Below are 27,928 nucleotides of genomic sequence, written 5' to 3' on the forward strand. Positions count from 1 at the left end.
AATATTTAGCGTAGAGATAATTGTACCATGAATCTTGCTGGGAACCAACGTGGATATATGGTTGCCAGCAGATTGGCGGTGGGATGAACAATAGCAGGAGTGAAATTCTTTCCATTCACCCTTCTCTGGGAAGCAAATACCTATATATATGTACATATATAGACATATGTATATATTACAGAGCAGTAATGTGTAATCATTGATTTCCTACAGAGTCCAAGGTATGGGTTTGCACTGGTTTTCCAAAACGTCCAGTTTAATTAATTGCTATTCATTTGGCATTCATATTTGGAACATTTAGCAAAAAGAAGTAATGTTTCTTTAAAATGCAAGTCAGAGAACCCACTGATGATTTCATCACTGACCAATGATTTTGGTGAGAATCCCCAGATTATAGAACTTGCTGCCTTGCTAATTCTAAGATTTTAAGAATCTTTAAATCAGGGATGTCCAACTTTGTCAACTCTGATTTGTGGACTTCAACTCCCAGAATTCCCTAGCCAGCATGAAGTTCAAAGGTCTTAAAGTTGCCAAGCTTGGACACCCCTGCTTTAAAGGATCAGTCTACCCATGATCAGGTTTTATAATTATCACATCATTTTATTTCCCTTTATAAGTTGTCATCTTTAATCTCCCCCTTGGTTGCCATTCCCTTGGATGGCTTTATTTTTTTATTTCCTATTTTGGAAAAAAAGTCTTTTGAAAGGCAAATTATCATTTCTGTTCCAGTAATTAAATAAATACAGTGATACCAATTTTTCGCACAGGAGTATTAAACTTGTTCAAAAATTAGTTTTCGAAGATAAATATACTGGAAAAAAGCCAGTAAACTGCTAAAACCATCTGTTTCTGTTATATTGAGATTTACATGCGCATTAAATAAATAATGTCCAATTCCTTGCACATCAAAAGAAGGCTATGCTTCAAACTGAGGTCTAGCTTGATCCCTTTCCATGTGGCTTCACATGTTTTACATTCCATTAGTCATTCACTGCTCTGTTTCAGTTGAGTTGTTAGACAGAAGGAGTTCACTGATTATTCAATATTACTAGAGGCTTTTGTTAACTAATTCCCCTCCTCTGGGACAACCATAATTGTATATCAGGCGAGATTCACGAGCCAGTTAAAATGGATTTTTGCCACATTCCATGCTCATAGCAATGTTTTGATTAAAAACGTAATCAGCCTTCAGCTAATATGATAGAATTGGTTAAAAAAAGGAGATAGGAATAGCTGATGTAAATCCTTCAGCTTATTCAAACAGTTGCATTTTTAGCCATCTTTCTTGCACGACCCACTTCTTGATCTATGTGTTTGCTTTTTATCTTCCAGGACTTACGCAAACAGGTAGCTCCACTGTTGAAGAGTTTCCAGGGAGAGGTAAGCTCTTATTTCTCATTTCTTTTAAGGCTAGTAGGTTGCCTGAAAGACTCTTTGGGGCCTGGGACGGCCATCCGTCATTCCTTTTACTGTTATTAGTGTAATTTTGACTAGTCATTAGTTTTTACTTTTTGAGTCAATTCAAATGGCACTCCCAAAAATGTGACAATTTTTTTTTGTCATCTACACATTTGTTATTCCATGGCATTCCTGCCAGGCTGCAAAGAGTGATGATATGATAACTTATCATATGACATTTTGCAGCTCAAAATTTTGTTGCCGCTCTGGAATTTTGTAAGATATCACCATTGCCATTGGGGACAAAAAGCAATATACAGCACTTGAAAGCTAAGAGAAAGAAAACTCAGAGGAGTCTCACAGTCAGAAAACAGGATGATCCCTAAAAGTTTTGACTACCCCATGATCCTTTAGCGCACGGGTATCAAACTCGATCGCATCATGTGACGTATTGTGATGTGTCACAACGTCTTTTGCCTTTGCGGTGCCGGGCTGGGCGTGGCCTGTACGTGATACATCTGTCCAACAGGCCACCAGTTTGACACCCCTGCTTTAGAACATGGCACCATTTAGAAAATTTTGAATATGACTTTGGCCTAGAATAATTGAGATTTTGTGATCTAGAATGGCTAAGTATTTGAAGTGTGCAAAATGTGTGACTCTGTGAACGGAACTTGGTTTCCCTCTAGAATGTCCTATTTCGGTGGTAGGCTCACCCCCACCCCCATGGCTTGTACCAGAAACAGAGGAAAACAGAACATTCTGTTCCCAGATTGATATATTTTGCACATCCACCCAGCATGTAGCTGGTTCAGATCCCTCAAGTAGGTTTAGGATTGATCTTGCAAACTGCATGCTTTAATCCAAGCAAAAGCACACAGAAAGCTGCCTGCTACCAAGTCCACATATAATCCAAGGTCAAATTCCAAAAAGGGTTAGTCATGGGCAAGGGGACATAGAGAAAATTAGTTAGTAAATTAGTCCAGAAGTCAGAAGTCAAAGCATTCTACTTCTGGGCAAGGTTCCAGGAGGCAAAGATAAGAGAACAAAGATTAGAATTCAGGCAGCAAAGAATCCATGAATCTGAATACTCTCTGCTAGAGCATGAGAATAACCAGTTTCAGCTACTATTGAGTTACTCTCAAACACACAGCTTCATAGGAGAGGTTGTAGCTAGCGTGCTCTTATTCAGCTGGCATTCATTAAGCCTGTTCTTTCTACAAGGCTATCCAGATGTATTTAGTTAGCTGCCATAACGTAGCCCTGCTTGTTAACTATAATGTGGCTGCAAGATTCCCTAGGCATGCTGGGCTACTCCTTGAGTAGATTGTTAGGCTTTATTCCCTGCAAGGAAGCTCCATGATGCCTCTAGGCTCTTACTCCTTTTTTGCCCATTACTTATGTTAAAATGTCATGTCCAAAATTGTTTTGCTTGCTCCAGATGGAATTAGTTGGTACAATAATACCGCAACAATACATTTAACACCATCAAGCAATATCTGCTTATCTCAGGTCCTTGTAAGGACTCTGTAGGTGGATAAAAATGCCAACTTTATTCTAAACATCTGGCTGACTGTGCGGCGGACCATAATTTATTCAATTTATATGTTGCCCCACTCCCAGCATATCTGGGCAGCTTACAGTTGTTGAAACATTTAAAAACAAAGAACAATAGGAAACACACAAATAATACAGGATAGAAGAACAAGGTTAGCAAACAAGGTAAACTCAGAAAGGAAGGGAGGGAATGAAAGAATATCAGTTGTCCTCTCCAAAAACCTGGGTAAAGAGTTAGGTCTTTAACGCCCTTACAAAACACCAGTAGAATGGGACCTGTTTGACTCTTGAGGGGAGGGGACTTCATTTGAGAGGCCAGGTGCTGCTACAAAGATGGTGTACTTCCGGGGCATTGATAGGTGGCAGTCAGTGGAACCCAGACTGTGCCAACCCTATCACAATTAAATTAGTTGGGCAGATACTATCTGAGGGTGCATGTTCTACCACCAAGGAGTTATCGTTCCCAAGTTGTTTGGCACATGACTTTTGAAGTTTAGGAAGGCTTTCAAAAGATGTTGGCTGGACATTTCATAGCTGAAACAGGAAATATCAAAATAGTAGAAGTCTTGGAGGTGTCTGAACTTTAAATATGACACCCCTGCGTCATCTCTAGTGCCCACCCACATTCAGAATAACAGAAAACAGACTTGGAAGGGACCTTGGAGGTCTTCTAGTCCAACTCCCTGCTCAAGCAGGAGACCCTATACTATTTCAGACAAATGGTGGGCCAATCTCTTCTTAAAAGCCTCCAGTGATGGAGCACTCACAACTCCTGGAAGAAAGTCATTCACCTGATAAATTGTTCTATCAGGAAATTTCTCCTTATTTCTAGGTTGGCTCTCTTCTTGATTAGTTCGCATCCATTGCTTCTTGATCTGCCTTCAAGGTGATTTGAAGAATAGATTGACCCCCTCTTCTTTGTAGATTGGCTCATTTATTGGCCCAGGTTGCTTTATCCACTTCTGGCACTTCAAAATTTGGAATAAGATATAAAATGTTGCATGGGTAGGGAGTGCATTTTCCCTCATCCTACCCCTGCAGCAGTATACTTCTCTGTTCAGATGGCAATTAAAAAAAATCAAATAAGCTTAATTTCTATCCACAACTACTAGCGGTAGATTTTCTCTTATCCCTTGTGTAAGGAAAGAGTTTTAACATACAGAAGAGGGGCAGGTGATAAATGTGATAAAAGTGACTCTTGGATCTACAACAGGGGTGTCAGACTTGCCACGTCACATGACTTTTCCCCCCCTTGCCGGAGCTGCGATGGGTGCGGCTTCCGCATGATGCATCCAGCCCGCAGTTTGACACCCCTGATCCAGAACATTTCTTCGGTGACCCACAAGAGTTCATTCACTACAATGTCATTTGCTCTTTTTCTTATAGAACTGCTGTCTCGTTTGCACAAGGGACTGCTGTAGCTCATTGTACAAAGAAAATATTATTCCTTTTTATAGAATCACAGGGTTGGAAGGAACAATTTAGGCCACTGAGTCCAACCTCCCGCTCAGTTCAGGAATCCAAATTAAAGCATCCCTAACAGATGGCTATCTGGTTGAATGCATCCAGTGAAGGAGAGGCTATCACCTTCTTTGGGTAATTGGCTCTGGGTCATTGGAATGAACCAATTGATTCCGTCATGTTTCTCTGGATCCAGGCCAATGTAATTAATTCATTAATTCATTATTCACTTCTTTCTATATATAGATCAGCTTTCAGTGTTACAGCTCACAAAGTGGAATACAATATTAAAATATTAAATCTTATCCAGTGAGTTTAGGAAAAATCCTTTTAGATGATAGGTAGGTAGGTAGATAGATAGATAGATAGATAGATAGATAGATAGATAGATAGATAGATAGATAGATAGATAGATAGATAGATAGATCTGCTATTTTAAAGAGACCAGTTTGGGGTGAGCTTCCTTAGTAGCAAATGTTAATTGCTGCAAGAAGGAGCTTAGATGTCCCTGTTCCCACACATGAGAGTATGAGCATTCCTTAGTGGAATAAGCAGCAAAAGCCTTTCATGTTTTCTTGCCTTAAAAGCAGTAGAACATCATGCTGTTGTTATTTAGCAGTTGGGGCTGAAATGGGATGAGGTGGGATGAAAGAATTGCCATAAAAAGATCTGGAGCCTTAGGTTCCCCCTCTGCAGTTAAGGTTTGCTGTTCAGAGGGTTAGGGAAGAAGCAAAAAGATCTGAGCATCATGTGCCCCCTGTGTAAGCAGCACTTATCCGCCCCTTAAATCTGACGACCTGCAGACAGGTGTTGAATACACACTTAAGTTTGCATCCTAATGTTACGGTGCAGTGAGAGATAGCAATTATCCAAGGTTTCTTTAGTGAGGGATTGAGAAGACTTCCCTGCTCTTGAGATATCGGGCTAACACTCGCTAATCTGTACTCCTGAATAAGCTTTTTTTTAAAAAAAAAATGGTAGATTTGCTTCCATAACAACTGACCTTGATTCAGTACAAAATTAGACTAAACTCTATAGTTCTGACTGCTTCAGTTTCTGAATAGGTGACCTCTTTCTTTCTTTGTGTAAGTATATATTGTGTTTGTGCACATATGTTGTGAGCCACACAGTTTTGGCCTGGAGTCAGGCTGCAACCCAAACATGAGTCCTCGAGATATCCTAAAGAAAATTAAAAGCATACAGAGTACAAGAAGTATTAAGACTACACAACCTTGAAAGAGCAGTTTATCGTAGCAAAATTAACAAATTCTCCCAGAGCTACTGGAATTTACTTGAAAGGAAGATAATAATTTCTGTTTTAAATAATCTTAGATTAACTAGAAATGCCTGTATATACATACTCCTTCATTTGTCTGTTCTGCTTCAACTTTTGTGGGGGAGGTACATGTGTTCAATACCTGCTTGAATAGGAAGTTGCTTCCCAAACATTGTGTGTAGGAGACAGAAGGAAAGGTGGGCGAATGTATTGTCATCTGGAGATGACAGTGAGATCATTGTGAGAAAGCTTAATCTTTGAAGCCACTTGCTAATTTCGGAAAGGAATGCCCCTTCAAAGTGAAGGGATGGATCAGAATAAAATTAAATTTGTTAGAAGTAGAACTGTGTGTACCAAGAATAAAAAGGAACACAGTAAACTAAAACCTAATTAATATATTATTGAGAGGCTGAGATTATTATTTCAAAGACCTAAGTGCTAAAAGCTTTGGAACTGTCTTAAAAATACTTTAGGTTAGCCTCTCTGAAATTTTTTTTCCACAACTGGCATTATTACCCAAATGGTAATTTTTTCCCCTCACCCATACCCTTCCCTCCCAACACTTCAAACAGTGCTGCCAAGATTCCACGGGGGGGGGGGGGGACAATTGTTTTTCAACGGTCGAGTGTGTAACATTAAGTCCGAACAAATTTCAAAATTAATATATTGCTAATATTCTTAGTTTAAATCAGCTACTGCAGAAGCCTGGAAGAAAAATTCAGCCTAGCTTCCAGTTACATCACAATGTCAGCGGCTATGTCTCCTATGACCTTTGAGATAGAAGATGGATAGATAGAAAAAAAAGAAAAATTGAGGCCCTCAGCTGCAAAAAGTTTTATTTTCAGCACTACTATGATGGGCAGTCCAAAGTTCCAAGATCTGTGTGTACCCCGAGATTGTGCCATTCAGTTCTGGCAGCACGATGACTGGCTTTTGTACGTGTGTCTGCCCTCCTCTTTTGCCAATTAAAGTTGCAAATGGGAGGCAACCAGTTCTCTGATTCCTATCCTTAATTCCCCATAATCTTGAAAAATGGTCCAAAATCTGCCCCACCTATGATGGACCACAGTAGAGCTGCAGTTTCCCCGAAAAGAAGAAGCACATTCCAGGAAAGGAGGTGAGACAGGAGGCAGCACAGCCTGGAACTGGATAGGAGACAATACCGGTAGGCAGAGAGTAAGAATAGCCACTCACTAGAGTCTCCTAAGGTATATCTGTTAGGGTGAAAGTAGTAAGCGTTTAGTCTGGCAAGATTCTGTCTGTTGTGTGGAAACAGATATAAAAGAACTGAACTCTGGCTGGATTGTTCTTCGTCGTTTTGTGGGCTTAGCTGACACCACCTCACACAAAACCTTTAAGTTGCTTTTTTTGCCAGTGCAGTTGAGGGATTTCAATAGTAGGAATGAATGGTCTTGTTTTTCCTGGAGATCTCCCACTTCCATTTTTATCTTTAAAATCCCAGAACAGAAAAAGCAATGGGCCACAAATGTTTGCCCCTGCTTGCTCCCTTTTCCAGCAGTTACTGGGTTGCTGCTTACAGCCTTCCGGAAGGGCAATAGATGGAGGTTTTACCCTTAGCCCTTCAGACACTGAGAATTTGTCCCAGAGTGTCTACAGCATCCTCTTCGTTTATACATCAGGATGTTGAGGCAATGTTTCTGAAGAGGATTTGTGGTTTATGTAGGATCAGCTATGAAAAGGTGTAATTTCAGATACATGCAATGCCTTCTAGAACTGTAACTATTAAAAACAGTTATTTAAACTGGGTCTAGAAATAGTGCTGTGGACTCCCATAGTTCAAAAGGAATTAAATCTTCTAAACAGGGCTGGGATATGGTTTTGAAAATATACCGAGTAAACCAAAGTTGGTCATGGCTTTAAAAAAAAAACCTGGGCTATTGTTAAGGAAAAGTGAATATTAGGAAATGGAGTGTCTGAACTTGTCTTTGTGATGTCACGAAGCAGCTATTTTTAAAACTGGGTAGGGATTTCCTGAGGTCATCAGTATTCTTTTCATGTGGCATAGTAGGGCTGTCCAAGAGCAACAGAGAAGTTGCTAATTTGGAGCTGGCCAGAGGGCAGAGACTCTGGAAAAAAAATGTGACTAGCAGTGCCTAACATTCTTCAGTTTGCATTTGGCACAAGGCAAGGGGTTGTCAGACTAAACTCTTCTACTACTTTGAATAAGGAAGCTTATTGCAACATTGATGGTTGAAACCCAGTAATTTTGCAAGAGGGGTGTTGAATTGGGTGATTAACACTGTATTTGTGCAGGAGAGAGGATGCGCATAGCTTTCTCAGTCTGGGTTTCATATGGTTATGAGGGGGGAGGGATACAAAAAAACTACAATCTTCATCGATGAAAGCTAGATCATAAAATAAATTTATTTGTTCTTACAAATATTGTGATTTTGTGGTAGTGATGGTTAAGTTGTAGAAGGGTGGTCTGGGGAATTCCTCTTATCTGTTTCAACCGGAGATAGGAGAATGGTTGCTTTACCTAACTTTTTCTCCCTAAACCTACTCCACAGTTTCTGAAATCCTAAAGTATACCTTCATTACAGCACTAAGCATTAATGAATACGGTCCTTTATTTTAATGATTTTGGATACTTTCATATAATCTACGAACTGCAGTTCCCTGAATGGTGCAGAACTTAATAAATTATTAATAAAAAAGAGAACAGTATTAACAGTAACATAGGAAGCAGCATAAGCAAGATTAATAATCAACATAATCAATAGTACCATTAAGGACTCCCATACAATAACAAAGAAGCAGTAAAATTCTAAAAGAAATTTAAAATTGTGTTTTAAATGCCTTGGAATTCCCAGCTTACTCCAATTTCTGGATATTATATACAAGTTTGCTTATATGCGACCAGATTGGATTGCATAGTAAACATAAGGTTTTTTAAAAAAAGATTTGTTTAAATCCCACCTTTACTATTTTTATAAATAACTCAAGGCAGTGAACACATCTAATACTTTTTCCTCTTCCTGTTTTCCCCACAACAGCCCTGTGAAGTGAGCTGGGCTAAGAGAGCGTGGCTGGCCCAAAGCCACTCAGTCAGTTCTCATGCTATGAAAATAGCATGGATGATTTCTCGGTTTCTAGCCTGGTGCCTTAGTCACTAGATCAAACTGGCTTTTGCGTTGTATTGTTCTTTTTTTAACACATATACCAGTGTAACCAGAAAAGTTACTGGCTATAGGATGCTGCAGGACTAAGATAACTTAAATCTTGTTCTGTTGTGTAGCACATCCTTCATTATTAAGTACCTATTCCCCATCTTCCCATTGCCAAGATTTCTTGTATTGAACTTTGCAAACCTAATTAATCCAATTCTGTTACTTTACATTTGCTCCATGATGGCTCAATTAGAGCAGCATCAGAACTGTGGTTCAGTATCTAGGCCAGCTTTTGTAATTGGAACCAGATTTTCCTTCTGAAGGGCTGCAGCTGGTTTGGTTCAGCTCAGGCAGAAAAAGGATATAACTTTGCATAACATAGGAAATGAACGGTTGAGAGAGAAGCCAAATTCAATTTCAGTCAGATATTTTGAGGATAAGTCCATGATCTATGGAAGCAAGGGAAAGAGAAGTGTGTGTTTTGTGGAAAGCACTGTCTTTGGCAGTCTATTAATCATGGCCAGTCTGGGCACTTCTTGTGCTGTTGCATTAGCCCGATTTTGTGTAAAGGGTCTGGAAAGCAGCCAAGAACTCCAGAATTTAACCTCTTCAAGCCACAAAGCTGCATTTGCTGTGGATTAAATATAGAGTGGCAATCGGGAACATTCTGAATTTTAATAAATAATAACTAATAAATGTTAGAGCAGGAGGGGCAGTTCTGAGAAGCACTTGCTGAGCTCAGTGATTACAAACTGCACCAAATATAGGTAATACTCAACTTACAACACTTCATTTAGTGACTGTTCAAAGTTACAATGACACTGGAAAAAATGAGTTGTGACCTTTTTCACATTTACGACCATTGCGGCATCCCCACGGTCACATGATCAAAATTCAGATGCTTGGCCAACTGACTCATATTTATGATGGTTACAGTGTCCCTGGGTTGTGTGATCACCTTTTGTGACCTTCTGACAAGCAAAGTCACTGGAGAAGCCAGGTTCATTTAACAACCATGGCACTAAGTTAACATCTGCAGTGATTCACTTAACATCTGTAGCAGGAAAGATAATAAAATGAGGCAAAATTCACTTAATAAATGTCTCACTTAGCAACATTACTTTTGGCCTCTATTGTGGTGGTAAGTTGAAAGTTACTGGGTTATGACCAAATCCCAAAGTTTCAATGATTTAGGACAGGGGTAGGCAACCTTGGCTCTTTTATGACTCGTGGACTTCAACTCCCAGAATTCCTGAGCCAGCATGGCTCAGCTTGGAAACCTCTCCCTTTTCCCTCAGCATGGCTGGCTCAAGAATTCTGGGAGCTGAAGTCCACGAGTCATAAAAGAGCCAAGGTTGCCTACCCCTGATTTAGGAGGTTCCATTTAATAAATATGAAAGCGTTACACCAAGGCTTATAATTTTCTCATTATAAATTACTCCCAAGATCAAAGAGTGCTCTATTCATTACAACAATTATTTGTTGTATAAAATATTTTTGAGGATATGCTTATTTACAGTATTACAGCATGTTATGAAATCATTGCAAAATCTGAAGATTAAGGAGGAACTTCAGTTTTTAGACGACCATTTTGACTTAGGGAATGAGTCTCAATTGTGTGATTGTACATGAGAAAGACTTTGGGAGAATGGTTAGGAGACAGTCAGATAAGAGACAGCATAGGTGACAGCTGGACAATGGATAGTGAGGGGGGCAAAAGGCTCAGAAGGGACCCTCCCTATTTTGTCAGGCTATAAAGGGAGGACAAGGATTCTATTTTCAGACCTGCAAGATACTGTCAGTGTCGCTTTACAGTAAAGTAGCATTAGCTCATCCAGTTGCCACTTCAGTCTGGTTTACCCATGTGACTCTGACATCAGTCTCGCAAGAAAGACAACAGCATTTCCTGTTGTGTTGCCCAATTGTCAGGTTTCATCTAGCCCTTAAAAACCTGAAAATGCTGGAAAAGTAGTGCCAAGTCTTTGGGTTTCATTTCTGATTCATTCAGAAAAGGTGAATCAATAGAAAGGTGCTGTCTGCTTTTTTAAAAAATAAATAAATCCTGATATAAATAAAGGATGCATTGTGGCCTAACAGTCTGAGATGTAGCTTTCGCTGTTGGCATTAAAAGCAAAAAGGTGTATTTATTGATTGTAGCACAGCTGATATTGTAACTGTCCAGTAAGTAAGTGGTATATAATGCGTTACAGCATGGATTGTTTATCATGGAGCTGCTAGGTTGTATTACTTCTCAGGCTTGCATGTTAATGGCTGGAGTGAGAGACACCTGATTCCAAAGTATAAGCTGTTTTGGTGTTCAGCATTAATAACACTTCTTGCTGCTTCTTTTATGCTTGGTGTATCAGTGGTGATGCTTGAAAAAGGTGGGTGAAATGATGATTTCAAGTTTTTTAGCATTTTTCAGAGTAGTTTCACGAATTAATGGAACTGAACTAGGAATTGAGGAAGGCAGGTTCCAGTTGAAGGTTGAATGCCTTGTGGCGAGATGCGCAGCAAACACATTTAATAAATAAGTAAGTAAGTAAATAAAAGCTTCTAACAGTGAGACCAGTTCAACAATGGAATCAATTACCTAATGAAGTTGATCTGCTCAAATGAAGGCTAGATGTCCTCTTGGTCAAAGATGCTTTAATTTGGATTTGTGCATTACATTGGAGGCTGGATCCAATAGTCTGAATAGCCTTTTCTGAGTTCTGAAGTCTAAATGTTGATGTTGCCTTTGTCCTTCATAGAAGGCCCAGCAACAGTTGTTCGCAGTTTAGGCATCCTGCATCAAACTATAAGTTATGGAAATCATTGCCACAAAATATTGTGTTAGCATCCAATTTAGGTGGGTATAAAAGGAGATTGGGCAAATGTATGGAGATAAAATTTCCCAATAACTGTTAAATGTGATGGCAACAATTAGAGGCAGCATGCCTCTCAATGTTTGAATGTCTATGGAGATTCTCAATCTTCCAAGTCATGGTTGTCCCAAAGATACTTTTCCAAAAGGCAACTGGACTTTCTTGATTTTTTCTCCCCTTGAAAACGTATCACTTCTCATCTAAGAAGCTTCTTCTGTTTTGAACCAAAGAAACTTCTTGGATGAGAAGTGAAACATTTCTCAAGGGAAAAAACCCCAAGAAAGTCCAGTTGCCTTTTGGAAAAGCACCTTTGGGACTCTCAGTGTCTGGTGCTAGAAATACAAAAGTGAATTCACCAAGAGGCATTTGTTTTAGCCTTATGGTGATAGAAAGCTGGAATAGGCATTGGAAGTTCAGCAAAACTCTTCTTTTTCTTTTTCTAAGAAGGAAAAAAAAAAGCACAACCCAGCAGCTCTTTCTAAAGCATTTGAGGTCTGTAATGATACTCTCCACCATTGGTGTGTATGAAGCTTTTTGACTTAATTTTACACTATCTTTTAGAAAAGGGGTCTTACAGGGATGTACACCATGTTGTTGTTAGCTGCGAAGTCGTGTCTGACTCATCGCGACCCTATGGACAACGTTCCTCCAGGCCTTCCTGTCCTCTACCATCTTCTGGAGTCCATTTAAGCTCACGCCTACTGCTTCAGTGACTCCATCCAGCCACCTCATTCTCTGTCGTCCCCTTCTTCTATTGCCCTCAATCTTTCCCAGCATTAGGCTCTTCTCCAGTGAGTCCTTCCTTCTCATTAGGTGGCCAACTGGTGTACAAATATATGCACCCCAGAGGTTTTCTCAGGAATTCAATGTTAGAAACTCCTGATCTGTAGATTTTCACAGTAGCATTCCAAAACCCGAAGGCTACCTGGTACAGGACTTCCTAGCAGTTGTTTGGGGTGACCTCATCAAATCTAGATTCACTATGGCCAGTAATTCTAGGTTTCCTTCTGGAGATAGAAATAATCCCTGCTGTTGCAACTGTTGCTGGATGACTAACTGAAACTATTACTAAATGATAGCTGGAGAGGCAGGTGTCTGATGCTAAGTAGCTCATCAGAGTTGTTGGGCTGTTTAAATTATTGAGAACAAGCTGACTGGGGCCCTGTAGGAGTTAGTGTTGTGATTCAGGGCCAGCCTGTGGGTCCGGCAGCCGGCTCGGATGTCTCGGATGACTCAGACGAGGGGGAGGAGGAGGGTGTTGAAGACGAACGTGCTGATGATGGCTTGGAGGCTTCGCAGAGCCCCCAGCCAGGGCCCTCTTCTCAGCTGCGCGAGCCCGACAGTGCGGATGATGATGACCCACAGCTGGCCCTGTTCAAGGACGCCCGACGCAGGAGGCAGTCAAGCAGGAACAAGCAGAGAAAGGCTGTGGGACTCCTCGGAAGGAGGCACAGGGAGGCCACGCCCTGAACTCTAATAAAGGGAGTGTTTGGGGAAGGGCTGGTTGCTGAAAGCAACCGCTCCGTTTGAGGATCAAAGTTCCGGTATTTTGTTTCTTGTTCTGTTGTTTTGCTTGTGAATTAAACTTGGCAGACGCCTTCCAGCCTCAGTTGTTTTCCAGTCTCTACCGTTTGTACAGGGGTTGCCTTTCTGCAAGGCCGGTAGTAGGCTGGTACAGAACAGTTAGAATCCAAAACAATTGGAAGACAATACATTACCTTGTTACAGATGAAGATGGATGTGAATGGGGAAGAATGGGTGTTAATTGCATTTATACTTAGAAATTTAAAATACATTCAGCCACGAGAATGTCGTAAGTTAAGCCATATGGTTGTTGAACTGGGAATCCAAGGTATTTTAGGTCTTTCCAGTATTCTAATCTCAATAAAATGCCTTGGCTTGGGCATTTCAGAAACTTATCTACAGCAATTCTTTCTGGTTGGTCCCATCATTGCCCCTTGTTTCTTTCTCCTCTTAATGACAGGAGTCTGCTACAGCAATGAAAGATTTATTGGTATCCTAAAATTGGGTGCTTGCACCAAGTAGATGAAAGGTCTTCCAACTGGAAAGAACTGAACTTATTGTGAAGGTCTCAATTCCTCACTTTAATCTTAAATGAACATCATTAATGTTCATGCAGTCATATATTCAGTCACATATACTGTATTGATGTATGATGTGGGAACTGATCCAAGATTTATTCTCTTTCTTTCTTTTTCTTTCTTTTTTCACAGATTGATGCATTAGGCAAAAGAAGCAAGGAAGCAGAAGCGGCATTCTTGAATGTCTACAAGAGATTAATTGATGTTCCAGGTACACTGACTTACTGTGCTGTTCTAAAAAGCAAGCATGTTTATAGGCTTAAGTTCCATTGGACATTTTCACCTTTGCCTGGTGTGTTTGGCTGCAGGATTAAGAGGTATTTCCCCTCGGCTGTTGCCTGGCCTGAAACACTCTGTGATGCAAGAGAGAGAAAAAGTGAAAGAGAAGCAGGAGATGCTAGCTAGCTGAGTTATTAACTGATTCTTTAACTCTGCCAGTTTTTCTGTTCGTGTTCAGTTCTTTCAAGGTCAGATTTTTCTAGGATCTGCTGTGAGCATGGATGGCTGCATAGCCTTTGAAGATATAAAACACACTGGAAAGTTTATTTAACAATGCGCACTTTCATATGCCTCCTTCCAGTTTGTTCTTAAGTCTTACGATTGACATGATCAGGAAATGTATCTTGAAATAATGAGCCTTGATTCCCTGATGTGGCTTATTATAATTATAAAGCAAGATGTTTTCCTGTGGGTGTTTGGCCTTTATTCCTAGCATTCTACATTCCAGGCTCTTCTCTCTTTCTCTGCGTATAATTCATGTATGGAATGTTCTTAGACCACTCAGCATAGCTGCTACTTATAAATTCTACTTGTATCCATATTGAGATAAAAGGAATCTATAATGCAAGCATTGAAACCCTATTTGGAGTATTCTACTGTGCCTTTTGCTGCTAGAATTTAATTTGAGTTCGGGTCTGGATGGGAAGGAACAGGCTCAGGCTTAACCCCTCCAAGACCGAGTGGCTGTGGATACCGGCATCTCGTATTGTCCAACAACTTCCATCTCTTTTGATGGGGGGGGAGGTATTGCCCCCCTCAGAAAGGGCTCGCAACTTGGGTGTCCTGGATTCACGGCTTAATTTGGAAGATCATCTAATGGCCGTGACCAGGGGGGCCTTCGCACAGGTTCGCCTAGTGCGCCAGTTGCGCCCCTTTTTGGACCGAGATGCCCTATGCACCGTTACCCATGCCCTTGTCACTTCTCGCCTGGATTACTGCAATGCTCTTTACATGGGGCTGCCCTTGAAGAGCACCCGGAGGCTTCAACTGGTGCAAAATGCGGCCGCGCGGGTGCTTATGGGAGTATCTCGGTACTCCCATGTTACACCACTCCTGCACAAGTTGCTTTGGCTTCTGGTTACCCTCCGAGTGCAAGTCAAGGTGCTGGTAATAACCTTTAAAGCCCTACATGGCTTAGGCCCGGGGTACTTGTGAGACCACCTGCTGCCATTGTCAACCTCCCCTCGCCCGGTTCGCTCCCACAGAGTCGGCCTCCTCAGGGTGCCGTCGGCCAGGCAATGCCAGCTGGCGACCCCCAGGGGGAGAGCTTTCTCTGTGGGCGCACCGACCCTCTGGAATGAACAACCCCCGGAGCTGCGGACGGCCCCTGACCTTCGGTCCTTCCGCCAACCAACCTGGTTGTTCCAACAAGCGGGCCTGGACTGACTACGGCTTTTAATTAGGCTTTTTACTGGGTTAAATTGTCTTGTATTTATTGCATTTATTGTTTAATTCTTTTTTAATTTTTTTACTTTATGTTTTTTAATTTTTATGGTGGTGAGCCGCCCTGAGTCCTCAGGGAGAAGGGCGGCATATAAATTTAATAAAATCAAAATCAAATCAAATCAAATCAGAATGTTTGAAAATGCAGATGGCCAGACATGATTTGTCTGGATCCAACCCTTCTAATTGGTGTGATGGGGTAGCCTGTACTTATCCAATGTACTATCCTGCCTTCATAGAGGGGGAAATATTTGACCAGGGCATATATGTACAACAGATATGAACAGGCTCAGACTATGCTGTAATCATCCTACTTAAAATCTGGCTTATGTGTATTGGGTTTTATAGAACTATACCTCTAAAAAAATAGGATAATAAAAAGCTGTCTTAAAACTAACTCAAACTTTTTCGGTTTCTATAGCCCAGTAATTTTAATTAATAGATTTTTTTTCTTTGATCTTTTAGAGTAAATTAGTAAAGCAAAGTAAAATACTAAGTCTTTTCCTATCTAGTTTAGAGATGCTTGAGATTTGAACCAAGGACTTCCTAATATAAAGCCTGAGCTTTGCATATACCTGGCAATTGCTAGTTTATAGGTATGCTGGCTGGCTGCCAAAACATGCTTTCAGACACTAGGTATGCTGAAATGGAAAGAAGTGACTTTTTAAGGAGAATACTTCATGATTGATATTAATTACACGTAATCATTTAATGACTGGTTGCTTAAAGTTATGATGGACACCCTTCCCAAAAGCTACTTATAACCCAGTTTGGATGGAGGGGGCACACACACACACACACACACACACACACACACACACACGTACGTCACGTGACCGCATTTCGGGTACTTGGCAACCAGCTCACCTTTAAGGTTGGTTGTGATATTCCATGGCCACCTGTATTTACGACAGTTTCAGTGCCCTGGGATTATTTGACTGCCATTTGTGATCTCCCAGCTAGCTTCCAACAAGCAGTATCAATGAGGGAAGCCAGATTTGCTTAACAAAAGTGGCAAAAAAAGGAGAGTCTAAAATCAGATGTGGTCACATGATGACTCACTTAATGACCAAGCAGCTTAGTGATGGACGTTCCAGCCCAAATTGTAGTCCTAAGTCAAGGACTACCTGTAATAATAAATGGAGGAAAAAGCCCATTCACCTACCGGCAAATCAGTTTGGAACTGGAAATTGGGTATATTTCTTAGTCATGTTAGGCTCTAACATGCACATGATATTGTACCATTTCTCAACAGTTTAAAAGCTTAACATTTCTCTCTCCCCTTACCCCACAAATTGTCATTGCTGTAAAAATTGATTGGCACTCTTGTGGCAGAGTCTGTGGCACATTCTGTGGATTCTAATGACTGATTGAGCGTATTCATTTTATGCCTGTAGTAGGCAGGGGAGATTATTTCTGAATATTGTATACATTCCTTAAGTTTTTCCCCTTCTGAGAAGCCATTGATATGGCATACTTAAATAAATACATATACCAGTGGACTGGAAGCATCTCTTGACCCCGCCTGTTACATTCACCCAATAGCCTGCTGATCTGCTAAAGGAGCACTTAATATCTGGCACTCTTATCAATTTCATGATTTCATAAAATAAACCAGTAGTGCAACAAATTAATATAATGCAAGCTGTTGCCAAGTATTGTGACAAAAGGAATAAGGGGTCCAGATAAGGCTACCCAGGTCTCTGGTTTTAAGATTTTGGACACCTTAACAAACCACGTGTGTCCTGTTAGATGCTTGTATGATAAATTTTAGTAAGTCACGAGGCCAGAGCTCCAGTTTAGTATTTTTAGCTGATTTGCTGTTTCTATTCATCCCCGATCTGATTTTTATTTTTGTTATTGTTGTTCCTAATAATTTTTTTTTCTTCCTTATCCCCTTGAGCTCTTATTTTCTGACAATGCCATCACTGCAAGGATAAAAAGGTGGCTGTTGAGGACAAAACATCCCTGAGAAATATCTGTTTGACAATAGATAAGAAACTATTATAATTTGGTTTGTGCTGCAGAAGTTGTGGGTACTCCGACACTGGAGGTTTTTAAGAAAGAGATTGGAAAACCTTTTATCTGAAATGGTATAGGGTTTCCTGCTTGAGCAGAGGGTTGGACTAGAAGATCTCCAGGTCCCTTCCAGCTATGTTATTCTGTTATTCTGCATTTTCAGTTGCCTCTGTTCAGTTATAATAGACATTTCTAAATAATATAGAAATTAAGCAGCTGATAATATTGATGATGTGTTCCGTTTAATTCAAGGACTCCTTTTTTGTTGTGGGCAAGCATGGTTCTGAACATCCGTTACCACAAACTATCAGTTTTAGGCAGCGTTTATAACCAAAGAGTTTAATAATTTAAAGAGTAACAGCATTTCTGTTTTTAGAAAATTTCCACTGTTAAATAAATGCTCTTTGCTGGTTTCCACTCCAGAAAGATACAGGGATGAGACTAAACAAAATCAAAACTGTCTCTAGAACAGAGGTCCCGAAACTTTTGGGCGCCAGAGACCAGTTCTGTGGAGGGAGGTTTCTCCATAGACCGGAGAGTGCGTGGTTTTGTGTGTTGCCTGCAACTCACGGATGGGGCTTGGCTTGTTTGTGCGGACCGGTTGCTGGCATGCTGCGGCCCAGTACTGGTTCACAGACCAGGGGTTGGGGACCCCTGCTCTAGAATGTCCTTGGATCAGTCACTTTCTCTGAGGCCTAGATGGCAAACCAGCTCTGAAAAAGGTTGCAAAAAACCTTGCAGTTTCTGAGAATCAAACCTGATTGAACATAAAAAAAAGACAAGATATCTCGGAAAAACAACCCCCTGCTCAAGCAGGAAACCCTATACTATTTCAGACAAATGGCTGTCCAGTCTCTTCTTAAACACTTCCAGTGTTGGAGCATTCACCACTTCTGGAGGCAGGTTGTTCCACTGGTTAATTGTTCTAACTGTCAGGAAATTTCTCCTTAGTTCTAGATTGCTTCTCTCCTTGATTAGTTTCCATCCATTGCTTGTTGTCCTGCCTTCAGGTGCTTCCCTCTTGTTTGTGGCAGCCCCTGAGATATTGGAACACTGCTATCATGTCACCCCTCACCCTTCTCTTCATTAAACTAGACTTACCCGATTCCAGCAACCGTTCTTTATATGTTTTAGTCTCCAGTCCCCTAATCATCTTTGTTGCTATTCTCTGTACTCTTTCTAGAGTCTCAACATCTTTTTTACATCGTGGTGACCAAAACTGGATGCAGTATTCCAAGTGTGACCTTACCAAGGCATTGTAAAGTGGTTATTAATACTTCACGTGATCTTGATTCTATTCCTCTGTTAATGCAGCCTAGCACTGTGTTGGCTTTTTTGGCAGCTGCAGCACACTGCTGGCTCATATTTAAGTGATTGTCCACTAGGACTCTAAGATCCCTCTCACAGTTACTGCTATTGAGCAAGGTACCACCTATACCAGTGATGGCGAACCTTTTAGAGACCAAGTGCCCAAACTGCAACCCAAAACCCACTTACGTATCATCAGGTGCTGGATGGGTGTGGCCCTTTGGGTGGGTGTGGCCAATTTTGTGGTCATGGCCCATTGGAGGGCATGGCTGCAGTGGTAATGGCAGACTGGGTGCAGCTAAAAAGTTCAAGCAATCAATTCCAACTTTGCAAGAACTTTTTTTCCCCCCGGAGAAGTTGAAATTGATTGATTGAATTTTATTTTATTTTTTGTACATGGTGGCGGAGGCCTAAAGCGAAGAGGTTTTATAAAAACCCAGCTGAAGGCTTAGGACTGGGTCGATGGCACGCGTGCCCACAGAGAGGGCTCTGAGTGCCACCTGTGGCACCCATGCCATAGGTTTGCCACCACGGACCTATACTATACCCGTACATTTGGTTTTTCTTGCAAAAAATGAGTTAAATAGTTCTGCTTTCGCCCTGTTGCTTGTCACCTTCTTGCCACTTTCCCCCACTAATGGACCAATCATTTCCTTAACTTTTTTCTTGTTTTTTACATGTTGAAAGAAGCTTTTTTGTTATTTTTTACTTTGGTCACAAGTCTTAGTTCATTTTGAGCCTTAGCTTTCCTCACTTCATCTTTGCAGGCACGGGCTATTTGTTGATATTCTGCCTTAGTTATGTTCCCCTTTTTATACTTATCCTTTTTATCTTTCAATTTATCAGAGAGTTCTTTATGCAGCCATGCTGTTTTCTTTTGAGAGCTGTTATTTTTCTTCTTTGTTGGTATTGTGCTAGACTGGGCTTTTATTATCTCACTTTTCAAAATTTCCCAAGCTTCTTGAGTTGTTTTCCCCTTGAGGACTCTCATCCATGGAATCCTTCCCAAGCTCTCTCTAGGTTTATTGAAATTAGCTCTTTTAAAGTCCAAGACTCTAGTTTGACTGTGTTCTATTGCTTGTGCTTCCAGAATGTTGAATTCCAATATTGCATGATCACTTCCCCCCAAGGTTCCTGTGGCTTCGACACCTTCTATCATTTCATCTCTGTTAGTGAGGATTAAATCCAATATGGCTAATCCACTGGTTCCCTTCTCTACTTTTTGGGAGAGAAAGTTGTCTGCTAGGTTTGGCAGTTCCTTCATCATGGATAATTTTGTCTCTCTAATCTGGCACTGCCAAACAGTGAAAGCACACCTTCTCCACAAAAGACCCTCCGGGCAATGCAGATTCATTAATTTTCTGGGAAATAATGTATCAATTACATCAGGATGCATTTGAATATTTGGAAGCCATTACGCTACTTGGTCTGCGATGCATTTTTATTTGTGGAAGGGTGTATAAGAGCGTACGTATTATGATAGTATTTACGGATTTCCATGCCTGCCTCTCCGTTCCTCGTGATGGTTATGTCAAGTAAATAAAGCAGAACAATTGTCAGTGGGCCAAACTGGTGTCCCAGGTCTAACTGTATCTTCTGCTCTGCATCATCTCTGGGAATGCATTTCTTTGCTTATCTCTGGCATATTGTCTCTTTCTCTGTGTGTACGTGTGTATGTATATGTGTGCGTCTGTGTGTGTCATAGTTATGGATATTGTTGAGAATTCCCAAGGGCAGAATAAAGGGTCACTTAAGACCTCCTTTATGCCTCTTAGTGCTGCTGATTTGTGCATTTGAAAGGACTTGCTCGAGGACACTCTTTTCCCCAGCTCTTCCTTCCCCAGCCTTACACACCCCTTCTTAGAAGTTGTGTGGGAGGGAGATTTCTCGAAAGAAAGCAGGCGCTGAGGCACTTTTGCTTGAAGACCTGGTTTTGGAAAAGCAGATACAACCTCTCTGAAAGGATTTGAAGCGCAGAGAATGAATTATTTTTAGAGCCAGCCCTTTGGAAGCCATTACCAGCTGTATAAAATATTAATTGCCTGTGTGGTTCTGCTCATGTTTCATAACGGTCTGTCTGACTGTTGTCAGTGTTACAGGGGCCTGTAATGAAGTCCTTTTGTTTTACCATTCGATACACACCCCCTCCCCGCACCCCCCATCCAACCCCAGGAGATGAATGAGTTACCGTTCGGCAAATTGGAATTTAGCAAGATAAATAGAGATTGCCAGCCTTGTTGTATTAGAGCCGTGTGCATCTAGCATGTGTTTCAGGTAGGGAAAAATAATACAGCTCGGTTGGTTGTGGGTTGGCATAGCAGTATTTGCCCTATTGATAACAACTGCAGATCCACAATTTTTGTGTAGATCCTGGAACTTTCAAGGATTCTGTACAAATGGGAGAGAAGTTTTTGTGTTTTTTTAAAACAAACCGAGAAAAAAACAGCTCTGCTTTAATGAAAATCCATAGGAAATAAATAAACTTTAAACAGTCTTCTGGTTCTGCCGAACAAACTCCAGTCCTTTTACTTTTCAATTCACTCCCTTGGCTATGCAGGAAGACAGGCTACATGCTAGAGTCCAGAAAGCACGTGGTGGGCTTGGAATGCCAAAACATCCAATCAGCCAATGGAAAAAATGCCGTCTCAGCCCAAGGCAATAAAGTGGTGGGGTCTTCTAGAAAAGGCCTTGGAATGCTCTCACCTGCTGTACTCCGGCTGTTGTACTGAAATGAGGACGATCAAGTATGTTTTCCCTTGCACTTTTGGGAATGCTGCACCATTCTAAGCAAACAGGAAAAAAAAGAAAGAAAAGAGAAAGGCCTCTTAAATTTGGCTGCTTTAGTCCATCACTCTGGCCGACCTACCTCTTCTCTCCTCCCACCTTTGGATTTTAGAAGAATGTGGATAAGGTTCTCCTGCACTTGGTCTGTTTCTCTGAACATAGATTTCACCAGTTCCCAGGGACAGAGAAGGAAGTGATCAGGGTTTACAACTTCATCTCGCCCCTAACAATTGCTCTCCCTTGCTCAGGGCAGACAAACAAGTATCAGTGAGGAGGGTGAGCAGGGCATAATTCTGAACAATTGCTTGAACCATTGGGATTCTTTACATAGTTATAGATCTCTCTGGCTTGACTCAAGCATTTTCCACTGTGATTGATTCCTGTCTCCTTCCCGTTAGTAGACCTGAGCCATGTTCTCAGAAACCAGAAATGAGGCAGCACAACTGTATATATCGATGGAGCAATTTCCAACATCAGAAGAAGAGCTTGTTATTTCCCATCAAGTCATGGGAGCATCAAGCAGTGAATAAGTTTAAAGCCTTCTCTGTGACTTGCTTACCTGTCTGCCTGCAGGGACTTATTTAGAACAGAAAGGCCCTCAATTATATGACTATCCACCAATATCTAGGTGGCTGTGGGCAATACAGCATACACTTTGTCTGGAGAAGTCCTCGTATTCAGTCCCTGGAAAGACCAGGTCTGGGTTATTGATGTTAGGAAGATTTCTACTCTGCAGAAACACCTACAGAGCTATTAGCAATGAGAGGAGGCAATGCTGGGCAGATTGGCCAGGATAACCTTCGCTCATTTCGCCGGGACCTGAAAACTTGGCTCTTCGATCTGTTTGGTCCAGACTGTGGGGTTGTTAATTTAACTGGGTTTTAGATTTACTCTTGGGGCTTGAATTTAATTTAATTGTTTAATTTGTTTTTAATTTTTTGTACTCATGGTTTTAACTGCCCTGTAAACCGCCCTGAGTCCTATGGGAATAGGGCGGTATACAAATCCAATAAAATAAATAAATAAATAAATAACTGAGGATAAGGGTTAGAGCATTTTGCTTAGAAGAAACAGGTTCCTCTTGCTACAAACCAGCTCCTTCAGCCAAGACCTGCTTATTTCTTTTCTGCTTCTCTGGAACCGACTTCCTCCCTCCCTCCCTCCCTCCTTTCCCCCCTCCCCACACAAACAACTGGTTCTACTTGTTGCCACCTCCCTCTGTCCCGTTTCTCTCTCCCCCCCCCCCCCAATATATCACCATTGTATGCAGCTCATTCTTGCTTTTGAATACTGTTGGCTCAGCTGTAAAATGTGGACTGGAGTTTTGGATTCAGAATTGGTCTCCCAATTGCCCCAGCCTGTTTTAACTGTCTTTTTGAACAGCAGCCTAACTGGGACAGAGGGGTCTTATTAATGTATGAACTATGCCTGCTATTTAAGTCTTGAGCTGGGCTTTTCTTCCTCCTGTTAGATTAAGTGAGCTGGAATAGGATTGCTCTCTCTTTTTTTTTTTTTTTTGGCAATGACATGGGTGGTCCCAGCATCCTCCCCATCCTGAGGGATTGTCATCATTTTTGCTCATCAGCATGTTAATTGCTGTATGACTAATTATGGCCTGAATTTCAGTTGATTTTCTTAATGAGACAGCTGGGTTAATTATGTAATCATATGATTACATTCGCCTAAAGTGCCCCAGTGCAAAGGAGCCCACGTGGGCGTGTGACATCACTGAGGAAGCAAGACTCACAAGAGGCACATTGAACACTTCACCTAGTAGCACAGGCAGGGGAAAGCAGGAGAGAAGAGCTAAGCTTTGTTTTCTTTTTAAACAGTTTACGGCATTGCTATGCCCGTCTCCAGCCTGGAGCCCTCCAGTTATTGGGCGGCTGCTTCCAGAATTCCCAGGAACCTAACTCTATAGACATTCTGGGAGTTGCAGCTCTAATATAGCTGAAAGAGTCCAGACCAGGGAAAAGCTAATTTTGGGCATGGGCCATGAGTATAGAAGAAGCCCCAAATCAGCTTTTACCAATTTTGTAAACTTTTTTGCATGCTGGATTGCATTCATAGATTAAAATTAATGGCATGCTTCAGCCCAGATGCTAAGTAGCGTAAAATGGTAAATCTCGTGTTTTAATTTTGGGGTGGGAGTTGATGACCCGTGTTTCCTTACAGAGTTCAAGGCAGTTTATGAAGATGATACATGTCAATAATAAAAAAAAAAGTAGGGCACAAGATACCCATATACAATTGTAAAACCCAGCAATCAATTATTTGGAAGAAGATTATCCAACACACTGCAAAACCACTTTTATTTATTTACTGAAATTATATAACTGCCCATCTCATCCAACATGATTCTGGGCACCATATAACAAAACAAAAAATTAAAACATATATAAAACCTGACAGGAAAGTTCAAGGAATATCTCCTATCTGACTTATTGGCCTCCTTGTTATCTATTCAGGCAGCAGCATTTGGAAATGGAACTGCTTTATGGAGAGTAATGTTTTGTTTTGGGCATCCCTGCATGCTTTTACTGGAGCAATGTTTTCAAACATGGCAATTTTAAGATGTGTGGATTTTAAGATGCCTCTTCTTCCTCCTCCTTCTCTTCCTTCTCCTCTGAAAAGGGAGATAAAAAGTTCTGGTTCTTGTATTTTTGGCAGCCTCAATCATTGTTATTTGATGCAGTTATAGTGTGCCTTTGATATTGTCTCTCCATCTTCTTTTGAGTCTGCCTCATGTTCTTTGGCCTTCTCTTTTTGTGTATTGCTTGCATGGTATAGAATCCCAAGACATTGTCTCCAGGTGAGCAAACCACTTAACTTGCTGTCTTTGTTTGTAGTTTAAGATTGGTTCTATTCCAGTTATTTCTCTTATGATGCTGGCTGAGGGTACCAGTTTATCCATCCTCTGGGATACCAAAGCCTCCCATTCAAGGCACAGAAAAGGGATTTGCTCTTAACTTGGCGCAGGGGGGACGCGGTGGCTCAGTGGGTTAGGACGCTGAGCTTGTCGATCAGAAGGTCGGCTATTTGGCGGGTCAAATCCCAAGTGCCGCGTAACAGAGTGAGCGCCTGTTACTCGTCCCAGCTTCTGCCCACCTAGCAGTTCGAAAGCACGTAAAAATGCAAGTAGAAAAATAGGGACCACTATGGTGGGAAGGTAACAGCGTTCTGTGCGCCTTTGGCGTCTAGTCATGCCAGCCACATGACCACGGAGTCGTCCTCGGACAAACGCTGGCTCTTCGGCTATGAAACGGAGATGAGCACCGGCCCCTAGAGTCGGAAACGACTAGCACGCATGTGCGGGGGAACCTTTACCTTTACCTTTTTACCTTGGCGCAGAACTTCAGGACTGCTCTTCTAAAGCCCAAGTTGAAGAGATGTTTCAGGAGGCACAGCATTTGGCAAAGTGATTGAGCTAATTGTGCTTACTAGAACTTTTGGCTTGTTAAAATTAAACTTAAGAAACCTGATTAACTGTACCAGATTTTGTGCCAAAGTGTTCAAAACAAATGAAAGGAACTCATTCAACAGCATAGGTAGAATTTTGGGACTAGTTCAGGATGCCCTACCTTTGAGGCACCCACCCAAAAATCTGCTTAATATGTATGACCGTCCCTCCAAGGTCTTGTTTTCTGTGAGATGGTAATGCTCTGTCTGGGTGGCATATGCTAGTTAACGTGGTAAAAGGCACTTCCACATTTGGGGAAAATTGATGAAAATCCCTCTGCACATAGAAAATATTTTAATTCTAGGCTTTTCTCTGGCATGCTAATTTTATATAATCGGGGATTTCCCCAATTTGTCTAGAGTCGTACCCCCCACCCCCCATGCTCTTTGTTTGATCGCAGTAGCAGTGCATGTCAGATGACTCAACCCGAGTTTTAACTGATGCTTATTTGGGACATACTTTTGGGTTTGAGAGTTCTTAAGTTAGTTGTGCATGTTGTGCCCAGACTCCAAATAAGAGCGATGTGTTTAAATACAGATAGTCCTCAACTTATAGCATTTAGATTTGCAGCACTTAGACTTATATACCACTTCATAGATTACAGCCCTCTCTAAGCGGTTTACAAAGTCAGCATATTGCCCCCAACAATCTGGGTCCTCATTTTACCGACCTCGGAAAGATGGAAGGCTAAGTCAATCTTTAGCTAGTCAGGATTGAACCCCTGGCAGAGGGTAGAGTTAGCTGGCAATACTGCATTTGAGCCATTGTGCCACCACAGCACAATAGAATGCAGAATTTCCATCGTTTGTTATGATGGTCATAAGTCCATCACCCACATAACTGATCCAATGTTACTACTTTTTTATGGCAGTTATTAAGCGAATGCTACAGTCATTAAGTGAATCCATTTTTTGCAATGGGTGGGTGGGGGGGGTTGCTGCAAGTAAATGCTGATTTTTGGACAAAAAATGTTGTAAATAATGGTTATGTGATTGCAGGATGCTGCAGACTAAATTTGGGCCAGTATCTGAGTTTTCATAATGTGATGGTGGGGTGCTCAGCTCTCAGAACTTAGAATCAGAGTTGTAAGTTATTATTGTAATTTTGAATGCTTGCTAAGCAACCAGTTGTAAGTTCGGGACTACTTGTACTTTAGGTTACTACTTGCATATTCGTTCGTTCATTCATTCATTCAATTTATAAAATTATAAAATTTATTGGCAGACCCCTATGGCTTACAGTCATAAAAGTATGTCTGTACATATATAATTAAAAAATAAATAATTAAAATATTAATACATTTTGTTAACATGTAAAATATAATAAATTATGTGGATCTCTCCAATTTGTAATTCAGCTTGGTATTCACTCTCACATCCTCCATCACACTAGAAGTGGAATAATTAAGACTTATTATTATTATTATTGTTATTGTTGTTGAAGTTGTGTATTAAATTTCAAGACTTCCCCAGTGCATAACACTCTGGGCAGCTTACAACGTTAAAAAGTAGTCAACCAATAAAGCAATAAGAACAACAAAAAAAATGCACTTGGAGAAGACAATGTCATAAACAAATAAGACCCTTTAAGGACTCAATATGCATCATAATTCAAAACCTGAGAGAATAGCCACATTTTTCAAATACTTCTTGGCCATCCTTGAGATAGGAGCTGTAAGAATCTCTGGAGGGATGCTGTTCCAGAAGACAAAAGACACCCTTCCTGGATCTCAGAAATGGAGTGTTTAATGAAAGGGACCTGGAGCATGCTCATTGTGCCAATTGTTTAGGACAAGCAAGAACTATTGGAGGTAGGCAGTCTCTCTTGCACATATCAGAACCATGTTCTTCACAATAATATTTATATTACAAGTTTAAACCCGCCCCTGCCCCCCTCAAGTTTTTTTATGTGTAGTATCCCTGAGGGGGGGGGGAATGGGATATTCCTTTTCTCTCTCAGTTCCTCTGGTTTTTATGTAATTGCTGCAGAACAACTTTTAAAGGTTGTAATTTACACATTTTTATAATGGCTTACAACTTCAGAACATTCTCTGGGAGCATTGGTATATTTAGGTCCCAATGTTTTATACATGTAAGAAAACTCATTGTTCTAACTTGGGTTGGTTTGCATTTACTCAATTAGCATAGCCATGCTTATATAACTGCACATCAAAAGCCCATTTTATGCATAAATAGATACCCCCCATATCTTATTTTCAATATTCAATATTTTCAATATTTCTTCCCTTTTGAATCTTGAAGCATCAGAATCATTAGGGTTGCATGGAAATGAAATCATGCCATAGTCATTATAACTGTGCTTAATTAAGTTTTCTTTAAGAGAAACTATACAAATTAAAGTGGAGAAGTCTAGTTCAGCATAGCCTCTTTAACATATCCCAAAACAATATTCAAAGCTGCTGACATTTTAATCATTCATCTCAGCTTAAGCAAAGTTTGGAGCTTAATACAAGGAGATGGTTTTAACATTCTGCTCATACTTTATTCTGTGACTGTTTTGCTTCTTTGACAGTAACCTTTAATAGAGCTAAATTAAATATACATATCCTGATGAATAATTATGAGAGTGCCAACATTTTTACTTACGATATAATGCTTTCCAGGGATTTGAAAATTTATTGACTAAAGGTTTAGTCATTATTCATTTTATAATGTAGTTGTTGGAAGGGAGGGAGGGAGGGAGGGAGCTGGTGGTTGATAGAAATTTCCTGGTTAATTGTAGACTAGGAAAGTCGTGCTGATTTATATAGTGTGTGAACCTTTCAAGTGAATATACTGGATCTGCATACAGTATGCATGCATCTTTGATACACCATCTTTGTT

General features: G+C 40.8%; 1 protein-coding gene across 2 annotated transcripts in view; it reads left to right on the top strand.

The window, feature by feature from the left end:
* CUX1 (cut like homeobox 1) overlaps window positions 1-27,928 on the top strand; it is a 346,988-nt gene that overhangs the window by 146,827 nt on the left and 172,233 nt on the right. For both annotated transcript variants that reach the window (XM_081318569.1, XM_081318568.1), the window contains exons 3-4: window positions 1,333-1,380; window positions 13,925-14,003. In XM_081318569.1, the coding sequence (XP_081174695.1) occupies window positions 1,333-1,380; window positions 13,925-14,003 (127 nt within the window). The remainder of the gene's footprint in view (window positions 1-1,332; window positions 1,381-13,924; window positions 14,004-27,928) is intronic.

This window comes from Vipera berus (genome assembly GCF_964194415.1).
Source record: "Vipera berus genome assembly, chromosome: 1".
Classification (NCBI taxonomy): Eukaryota; Metazoa; Chordata; class Lepidosauria; order Squamata; family Viperidae; genus Vipera; species Vipera berus.